This window comes from Phaethon aethereus (genome assembly GCF_964289735.1).
Source record: "Phaethon aethereus genome assembly, chromosome: 1".
NCBI classification, from domain to species: domain Eukaryota; kingdom Metazoa; phylum Chordata; class Aves; order Phaethontiformes; family Phaethontidae; genus Phaethon; species Phaethon aethereus.
Window position 1 is genome coordinate 62,098,826 of NC_138575.1, and position 10,548 is coordinate 62,109,373.

The following is a 10,548-nucleotide window of genomic DNA, read 5'->3' on the forward strand; positions in this document are numbered from 1 at the left end:
TCATTCATGCAAACAGACCTCTCTGCCTGAGCAGGGGGCCACTAAAATTACAAGAGCTCCTTGTAAGTATAGGTATCTGTCTGTGCAGACGCATTATTGAGGCACTTGGATCGCTACTATTAACAATAATACTTACCACAGTCTGTCAGACACCTCACTGTGTTGCTTCATAAATCTAACAGATGGAGAACTTGAGGCCCAAGGAGACCATGGGCCAGATTTTCAAATATACCAAGGCATATAATATTCAATTTGCATTGCAGCTTACGACCTCTGTCATTGGACATCTGGGTGCCTTTGAAGCATCTAACATTTAAGTATTTTAGTCCAAGTTCAGACAATACAAAACAGCATTATGAAGCTAGATTTTTCAAATCTTAAGCTAGGATCCTGAGTATCCCTCCTTGGTATTTTTGATTACTTGACATTTCTTATGTTATTGTGTATTTGCTTTCTGACTTACTGGCCTGATATTCTATAACTGGCTCCTTGTAGTACAACAGAAAAAGACTACATCTTTTCTAAGTATTATTTTATTTATGAAACCATAATTGAACAATCAGGTAAGTCTTCACAGTTCATGTCTTCATGCAGTGTCTACTACAGCCAATGTGAAGACATTTGCAGACTTTAACAGGCAATTGTTCAAGCTCTTACTGATATAAATGAGCTCTGGCTCCAGTGCTCCACCTCCAAATTTGGTGGGAATGCTATTTTAATTACAGTTCTTTGCCATACCAAATATCATTTTAGGCTGTCAGTGGTTAGATGTCACTTCTCTCTGATGTGGATTTGCAATATTTTTATTAAAGACTTGCAGACCTGATGGAAGAACATCAAGAAGAGTTAGCAACAATAGAGTCTATTGACTCAGGAGCTGTCTACACTTTAGCTTTGAAGACCCATGTTGGAATGTCTGTGCAAACATTCAGATACTTCGCTGGATGGTGTGACAAAATTCAGGCAAGTGAACGTGTACACTTTTATTTTTTTCCCTGACATAGTGCCAAAAAGCAGTGTTAGCAAAATAATCAAGGAATCAAAAAATAAAGCAAATTTAGAATTTTACCTAAAAAGGGTCTCCCTGGCAATACGAAAGGACAGTCTGCTTCCAGCTGGAGCATATGGATTAGAATGTGAGTCTAAATGTCTAAGAAATCAGTCAAGGTGTCACAGTGGATATGCATTCTTAGTCAGCTCTTAATTATTCATGGAGCAAAATGTCGTTGTGGTCATCGTGCTGGTAAGTGCAGACTCATGCTATGTTATGTTCTGACCAAGGCTGGTGATTTTGCTTGATGGCACGGCACGTGGCACGGGTTGAACAGCATTTCCTCAAGTATCTCTAAGATCCACAATCAAGAATATTGTTCAGCTTTTTTTCATGCATCAGATCCTCACTTCATGTTCTTTCATACTTTTGCTATCTATGCTTTTATTTCATCCAACTGAAAATCACGAGTTAACTACGGTATCCATAGTAGGAAATCATACAGTACAAGAATCTCTACTCCTTCCTCAGATGCAAAAATGCCTCTGCTTTTGAAGCCTACTCTATGGCTGTCCTAAACATACTTATATAGCACATATATTTGTAATAAAAATTATTGAACAGTACCAAGATTTGTCCCTCCTCTGTCTTTTAGGGTGCTACAATTCCAATTAATCAGGCCCGGCCAAACCACAATCTAACATTCACTAAGAAAGAGCCAATAGGGTAAGTATCACTTTTTTCTTCTTAGTGACAGCCTTGAAATACAGAAAAGCTATTCAAAAGCTGCTGTCAAAACTCTAATCTTTCCCTGTTTTTCCCTACCTTAAGTGTCTGTGCAATTGTTATCCCCTGGAATTACCCACTGATGATGCTTGCATGGAAAAGCGCAGCATGCTTGGCTGCAGGCAACACACTTGTACTCAAGCCAGCTCAGGTAAAAAGAAAAAGGAATGTACAGATGACTCGGGTCCTCCACTATTTGTTCAGGCAAAATAATGCAGGCAATCTAGTGGATTTCACCCATAGGTTGATCTGTCATATGTACCCATAGGTTTGACTGCATCATATGTTTTAAAGTTCAAGTATAATACAAATTGCCATGATGATACAAGGTACTGATTGTCTTCAATTCTGCTCAGATGCTACTCTCATTTTCAAGAAGGAATTCTTTTCCATGGGAAACCATCACTTGTAATTTGTCAATACTGTGAGTGAGAAGATGAATATTGCATCAAAATTAAGATGTATTGAATGTAAAAGATATCACCACACATTTAAATTAAAACAGGAGACCTAATCTGAATGTTTCTACTTAGGTTACACCTCTGACATCCTTGAAGTTTGCAGAACTCTCAGCTAAAGCTGGATTTCCTAAGGGCGTTATAAATATTCTTCCTGGTTCAGGTAAAACTTCAACTAATCATTTTTCTGGGAAGAGTAGGTCATGCTAAAACTGGTGAATTTTATATTTTTGAAGACCTATTACGTAAGTGCATGTGTCTTCATAGGTAGTAGGCTTGCATCTATGTCATAGAGCGATTTCACATATTTCCAGAACAGAACTGGAAAAATCTTTATGTCACCTGGCTCCAGCTAGTGGTAAAAGCTGTCAGCCTACACTCTTTACAAGTTCACACAAATAGCATGAACACTCTGAAAAAGAATGTATTACAGAGAAACACATTTCATTTGATCGTAAAACTTCATTTTTTCTCCTAATCATATCATCACTTGGAAGTATTTAAACGTGACCGTGAGACCTAGAGCAAGCTGGTAAGATGTGTATTGGTCACTATAGGTAAGTCATGGTCCACACCGTGTTATCTGCTGTCACTGTTTCCTCTTTCCCCTAAGGAAGGAAAGTGACAAAGTAACTATATGGGGCAATTACAAATTAGATTATTCCACCTACAGTAGAATATTAGGAAGGAAGTACTTTAGTCCAGACAGATGGAGAAACTTAGAGGCACTAATGTGATCCAAGTTAACTAATATGAGATTTTTCATAGTCATATAAATAAAGCTGTAAATATAAATAAGGATTTATTTGTACTTGACTGACGTACTGTTAGCTCTTTCTGTGTTACAGCGCTGCTGCTGGAGTAGTAAAAATTGCCTATGTACTCTCCAGTTAAACTGTTTTCCTCACCCCAATAGGTGGCTTAGTGGGGCAGCACCTGTCTGAACATCCAGATGTTCGCAAAGTTGGATTCACTGGTTCAACACCAACTGGTAAACAGATCATGAAGAGGTACTCACAGCAAAAGAATCATAAATAAACACTGCTTAATCTAGTTCCAAAGTATCTTAGTAGCTATATTGTGCATGGAGCAGTAATAGAAAAGCGTGACTACATATAGTTGCTTACATTTATGTAAAATTCTACTAAGTCACTATTGGAAAATAGAGTTTTATACATTTTCACTAGATATGATTCAAATGAAATTATGAAACAAGCTATTTTAAATGACTATTTATATTTTTTACAGTGCAGCCACTAATCTGAAGAAAGTTTCTCTTGAACTTGGTGGTAAATCACCATTGATCATATTCAGTGACTGTGAACTTGACAGAGCTGTAAAAATGGTAATGTTACTTCAAAGTAAAATATACTCAAAGCCTTTGTGATACATCTTCACAGTATTGCAATATTCTTTGTGATTTGCCAAAAACTGAAGTAGGGAGCCCTTGCATGAAAAATCATGCAATCTGTTAGAAAACAGACTTTTTCTACAGGATGTTTCTTTATACCAGCACAATTAAACTGTTCATGCTGCACCAAAAAGGCAGAGATCAGTACTACAAGAAATATACATTAGAAAATACAAAAAAACAAAGAACTATAGCTGGGAAGTATTTTCACTAGCCAAGTTAACACATTAAAATTTATTTGTCAAAATCTGATACTCAATAAAAAAGCACTTAAAATACAAAAGCCTGAAAGTGAGTTAAAATATACATTGAGTTCCCTATTGTCATATAGTTCTTCTTAATTCACCATCAATCACTATAATCCACCTTACCAACCAGCCATAATATTTTTAAAGTTCATAAATAAGATGTGCAAATGAGAAATTCAGTGGATTTAGGGAGCTTATTTCCTGCTCAGGTAATCTGATTCATCAAAATAACAGCAGATGCAGTTTGCTCACTAAGAAGGAAACAAAGGTCTTCCACACTGTAATTACCCAAAGTGCTAATTCCATGAATTCCCTAACCCAGCATAAGGTGCTGCTACCAGGAAGAAACCATTACATGCTTTCCCTATTTTTGGAGTGTCTTTTGGCAGGACAAGAGTCTGAGTGACTACACAGTGAAGTATATGTGGAAAATAATAAAAGCTGAAACTTCACAGTCAGCGCACGGCTTGGCCCCGCCACTGTTCTCAGCTATAGAAGTTAGAGGGTGATGCGGAGATTGGCCTGAGCTATATCTGGCATTGATGGCTTTAAATGATGGTGAAACAATGTTTTTTTGCCACACAGTTGGAACTAGCATGCGATCCTGGTCATACTTACCAATGCCAGGACCCTAGGCCTTTGCAGCTGCCAGAAAAACACTTTTTAGGAATTTTATTTGTCCTGCTCTTCCTTCCCCCACCTCCCTACCCGCCCTGGAAAAACAATGGCAGGTATCAGTTCTTGGTAAATAAAAAGGAACAAACTGTGTGGGGACTGAATCCCCACTCTTCAAATAGGAGGTTCTCTGCAGACTAGTTAGGTAATGTTCACCCCATTACACGGGGCTATCGACACAAGCAGTATTGCTGACAGGATTAGCACGGTGTTATATTCGCTGGTCGTGCTGCCAGCCACCTCCTCTATGATGCTGCAGCAGGTGTTTCTGTGGAACACTGATGGAAATGGAAAGAGCAGTGCTAATGGGTTCATCCTGAGCCATTTGTCTCCATGGAAGTGTGTTTGCCACTTACAAGATTAGTTTTTTCGTTGGCTTGATGATGTCCATTTACATAAAGCGTTAGGCGTTGAGGGTCACAAATATAGAATGCAACCCAAGGGAACAGAGTGAAAGGGAGACTGAACAAAAGGATGCATATAAATGTTAATGTTCTTTTCCCTGATCAGGGTATGGGAGCAGTATATTTCAACAAAGGAGAAAACTGCATTGCAGCTGGCAGGCTGTTTGTGGAAGAATCAATCCATGATGAATTTGTTAGAAAAGTGGTAAGATATTTCAGGACTAAAGTTTAAGCATATATTTTACTATGGCACAAAGAGCCACTAGTTTTATGCACTGCATTTCTTCTAATTTTCAGTTGTTTAAATTGTCATTATTGCTTGTGATTGATAGGCAATGTTGCTTCTTGGGAACCTTTTTACAGGGTTAAAAGGAAGGCACTGAAAGGAGATATTTTCATCAGTTATGCACAGATAAGTGATATTAAGGTAGATACTGTACCTTAAGTAATATTTCATATTTGCCTAGGAAAGTAAGATTAAAAAAATTACTGAACTTAGGTCAATGTGATTGAAGACTGCAGTGAAGTTTAAAAAAGAAAAAAAACAAATTGGAAGTGTAGCTAGAATAATACAAAGGTCATTATTAAAAATCCAATAGTCACCACACTGTACCACTAGAAAATTCATTTATCTAGCTCAAGAACAGGAAATCGCTGTGATGACTCATTTACTACTGTAAAAGCTAACAATTTACATGCCTATCTTAATAGCAGAAGAGAATGAATACATGAAAACAGCATCAAAAGCTTTCAGAAGTAACCAGAAATTATCAAACATAAGACACCATACAAAGCCTCATTTTAGAAAGGGAAGAGCATTCCACCTTCTAAGAATCCAGCCCTTTCGTAGAGCCAGACTTTGTAGTACAAACAATGAAGCATCCCAAATCACTGGTCACTTTAACAACTATCTGCTATGTTACGTAACTTCATTTTAATTGGGTAACCCATAGGTAGAAGAAATAAAAAAGATGAAAATTGGTGACCCACTTGACAGATCTACAGATCATGGTCCACAAAATCACAAGGCACATTTGGAAAAGCTGCTGCAATATTGTGAAATTGGAATAAAAGAAGGAGCCACTCTAGTGTATGGAGGAAGACAAGTACGCAGACCAGGTAAAATACTGCTCAAAGGTGTTTGGAACTTTTAGACTTTAAATAAAAGCCAACATGGTTGTCTCTGCTTCATTATGTGAAGTAACATTATCATGGGAACAGCATGAGGTAAGCCCAAGATACCAGTTGAGAACAGGGCTTTCAAGTCTTACCTTAAGAGAATGAAATTGAATCAGAATCTAGTCTATATGGGAATCTTTTGCTCATTTATTCCTGTTGTTGGTGAGGCCTTTTGTATAATTATATCCATTTAGATCAACAAAACACTAAAGAGGACTGAGGAAACTGCTAGCAGAGTCTGCGTATGATTATTATTCGAAGCCATTTTTCTCTCTAAAGAGTATGTATAGTAAGTTTAATGGGAAGGCATGAAGGTAATATTTTCTCATGCACATCTGCGCTTTATCAATAATGAAGGGGAAACGTTTGCATCAGCGTTTCAAAACATAATGATTGCATCCCCAGTTGAAATTAAAGTGGAGACTTGTAACTATATGAAATAAGTGTAACAAAGCTAAATGGAAAGTGGAGGCAATTGTAGAAAATCTCTGAAGTTGATTTTACCCACTCACACTGAAATACACTCTCCCACCAAGGTGTACGTGACCAGGATCATTTGTGTGTAACACCAGTTACACAGTTCTTGACTGGCAACGATGAACTAGGTTTTGGACAGGTTTTTACACACTTCAGAAATGAACGGTTGTTATGAAGAGGTCCTTTGTCTCAGAATTTTCTTTACTTCAGCCTCCGCAACTCTTAGGCAAAGTTGCTGCCCATGGCATGTTTTCCTTTGTTTGGAATACAGATCTTTATGGCTACAGTCTATCTTCTTGTTGGGTAACAGGAAAAACAGTGGCCTCTGGGACATGCTGTAACCTGGTCTTCTGCTGCCAGAGTGCAGGGTCTTCCCCTGAGGAGTCCCCTGGGCTGCGGCATGCAGACCTTCTGCCCCAGCGGGGAACAGCACGTGTTGTTGCTCTCATCAATACAGGCCATTCTTTTAGCTCTTTTTCTGCTGTTTCTCTGGTGCTTACACACATGCATTTCCATTCATGCTTCATCCATATCAATCTTAATATTTTCTGTTTCAAGTCACAACATATCTCTGACCTCCAAGTATGGAAGAGAGGCGGCCTGGACAATACAAACCACAGAGCATTTCCACCATGCTTAAATGATGCTCTATCCTCTGTTTAGGTTTCTTCATGGAACCCACTGTATTCACAGATGTTGAAGACCATATGTATATTGCCCAGGAAGAGTCCTTTGGTCCTGTGATGGTGATTTCTAAATTTAAAAATGGGTATGTTCTCTGGTTACTGTTAGAAACTTTATTTTCTCATTTTCACTTTAAGTGTAGAAATGATAGCATATTTCGTATGACTTCGTTAAATCTTCTAAGACCAGTCTGAATCTCTAGATACTCTTCCAGCTAAATTCTGAGAAAACACGCTTTTTAGTAACAGGTGTCCTGCTCCGTGTCAATATAGAGCTAACGCTATTAGCAGTGTGTGACAGGATAGAATGCAACCCTAAGTGCCAGTTCTTAAATAAGTCTTAGTATTCAGTGAAATGTTTTTACTGAAGTTGATGTGGTAACTGCAACAGCTTGATCAAATTACACAATGTGTATTTTTTCCATTGGAATCGCTTATTTTTCTCTTTGTCACAAAAGACCGCATAGCGTTGTGTAATGTTGCAAATGAAAATCCCTCTGTATACTTTGTAGACTGCAAATTTTAATAGCTTTCATTCCAAATCATAGGAATTATTTTACACACAGATGAGATTAAAACCCTATAAAGAAACTTCATATCACTATTTCCACCAGGTTTCATTTTCTGCCGTTTGATAATGCAGTTAAGAACCAGCCACATAGATAACCCTTCACATCTATAAATTAAGCATGGCGATAAGGGACTGTACTGAGTTTAAGTTTTACATTAATATGGATTTTTGAAGCTATATGGAGATGAAATGCAAATAGAAAATAGCACTCTGGACATGGCCTGAAAATTGTGTCTCGACAGAAGTCTGAGTTTCAGCACTTATTCTCCATTAACTTGTATAGCGTGGCCAAAATTTTAGCAAAAACTGATGCATAGTCTCCAGCCAAGCTCTGCTTTTTACAAGCTTTTTTGTGTTGCTCTAATCTCCAAGCTGTACAGTAGCTGAACAAAGTTGGTATGCATTGTGCAACTTTTCCCTTGACATTTCTTAGTGTAGATCTTAACCACTGAAGTATAGTTACAAGCTTTACAAGTTTGAGGCAAGGGTATGAATTTCCATAGATCTGTCAGATTGACACACAGATTAGTCCTTAATTAGTTGTCTTTAAAAAAGCTAAGTGGAGAAGAGCAAGCATGGGAAAAGGTGCTTCACTGACACTGAAGGTGGAAGGTTGCTATCACTTGTTTATTTTACCTAGTTGAAACTAATAATTTCTCTCCCCTGTAGGGATGTTGATGGAGTGCTGCGACGGGCAAATGCCACAGAATATGGTTTAGCTTCAGGAGTTTTCACAAAAGACATAAGCAAAGCTCTCTACATCAGTGAAAAGCTAGAAGCTGGAACAGTTTTTATTAACACATATAACAAAACTGATGTGGCAGCACCATTTGGTGGATTTAAACAATCTGGCTTTGGGAAAGATTTAGGTAAGTTGTTCTCTCCCTCCCTCATTTCTCATCTGACAGTCCAAATCAATGAAAAGACATTGATTTTTACAATCAGTACAGCGTATCTAGCAAAACATTTGCCGTATCTCCCTACATTCCTCCAATTACAGTAATCTAGTTACTCTTCCATCCCTACAATATTCCTGCCTCAATACCTCCAGTTCAGTCCTTCTTGTACATTTGCTAAATAATGCTAGGGCTCACAGAATATTCCTCTCCAACTCCCCTCAGAGCAGTCATATTACAGCTTGTCCAGAGCCATGTACAGCCTACAGCAGCAAAGGTATCGGCCAAAATCTTCTTTCCTTTCCCTCAGAAAGGACGCTAATTTAAGTTTCTCCTCTAAAATTGTAAGAGCATGGAAAACTTTTTTATGCCTTAAAAGGCCATCAAAATTTGCCAACAGCCACAGAGCTATATACATTTTAAAAAAATTTATTTTCAGAACCAATTTTTAAAAAAGTGAGGTCTGGTCTGTCAAAGAAACCTTACAAGTCTAGACAGATCAAGCCTTGTGGCAAAGAAAAATGAAAAAAAATTTTCAGTGATATAACAGATTTTTGCCTTTGGAATCTCTAGCAAGTATCAGACATTTCCTGAAACCAAAGTGAGTAATAGTATCAGGAAAAAAATATTACCAATTTTTACACAGCTTCTTTGCCTAGAAACTTGGCATAGGCAAACTGAAGTTCATAAATTCAACGATGAGCCCCCAGTGGCCAGCTAGAGACTGCCACTGCTTCAGTCCCACCCAGGCGGCTGCTTGTTAAATTCCAGCTCCTTTTTCTTTCCACATCTGTTGGGTTTGGCCATTTCTTGTCAAACCGTTCTGGAAATCCCAGTGGGAGGGTAAGTTAATTAATTTCCATTGTTCCTTAAGGACTCAAACATTGGCTAAAACATTTTTAATTTTTTCTTAATACAGTTATGGTCTCTGAAAACATTCTCGTTTACCTGCTATTCTAACTGGTGAATATTGTGCTTGCACAGGTGAAGAAGCTCTTCATGAATATCTTAGAACCAAGGCTATCACTGTGGAATATTAAATTAACAAGCCTCACTTGGAAAGTAAACTTTTGGCAGAGTTTGAATCTTAATGACTCCATGAAGCATTTAATACCATGCCCAGGATATGCTGTCTGCAGTGCTACAACTGGAAAAAAACACAAACAAACTGAAACACCCATTCCATGGATAAGTTTCTATAAATCAGGTCCAAATTTTAGTCTCACTGAAAGATAAAGGAATTTGGAAATTAACCTGAAGTTATTTAAATTATGCAGCAGCAGTTGTTAGCACAATACCCCTGAAGAAACAACACGGTTTGACTTACTTTTTAAATACAACTGAAGAATGAATTCTCACACCTACTTCTTATTTGTGTGAACATAATATTTACATGATCATTTTAAATCCTTAGTCATTAGGCTTCTCTTAAAGTTGAACTAAAATACATTTATGCCATTTTTGCTATAAGCCAGTTCAAGTTTTACAGTAGCAATTAAACATTCTGCTCTGGTGATTCTTCAGCAGTACAGAAAACCTTTGTGCCATAAGTAGTAAATCAATGCAAGGAAGTGCACTTACTATGATCTTTGTATCGTACATACAGAGTTCAACATTGGTGTTAAACTATGCATATCTAGCTAAAGTTACTGAAAATATTTTCTACCTTTTTGTTGATACGGAATGTGTGATCTGCCTGCCATTTGAAAGGTGGCTACATTAACAGATTAAAATCACTTCTTGTGTCTGTGCGCATAGACTGTTACCAC

At 37.7% G+C, this 10,548-nt stretch overlaps 1 protein-coding gene across 1 annotated transcript in view; it reads left to right on the forward strand.

The window, feature by feature from the left end:
• ALDH1L2 (aldehyde dehydrogenase 1 family member L2) overlaps positions 1 to 9,819 on the forward strand; it is a gene marked incomplete at both ends in the record, with an annotated part of 34,662 nt that extends 24,843 nt beyond the window's left edge. Inside the window, 11 exons of the mRNA XM_081997553.1 lie at positions 813 to 963; positions 1,647 to 1,717; positions 1,823 to 1,928; positions 2,311 to 2,398; positions 3,152 to 3,245; positions 3,484 to 3,580; positions 5,080 to 5,178; positions 5,927 to 6,092; positions 7,293 to 7,398; positions 8,553 to 8,752; positions 9,764 to 9,819. Of these exons, the coding sequence (XP_081853679.1) occupies positions 813 to 963; positions 1,647 to 1,717; positions 1,823 to 1,928; positions 2,311 to 2,398; positions 3,152 to 3,245; positions 3,484 to 3,580; positions 5,080 to 5,178; positions 5,927 to 6,092; positions 7,293 to 7,398; positions 8,553 to 8,752; positions 9,764 to 9,819 (1,234 nt within the window). The remainder of the gene's footprint in view (positions 1 to 812; positions 964 to 1,646; positions 1,718 to 1,822; positions 1,929 to 2,310; positions 2,399 to 3,151; positions 3,246 to 3,483; positions 3,581 to 5,079; positions 5,179 to 5,926; positions 6,093 to 7,292; positions 7,399 to 8,552; positions 8,753 to 9,763) is intronic.
• Positions 9,820 to 10,548: the final 729 nt, after the last annotated feature.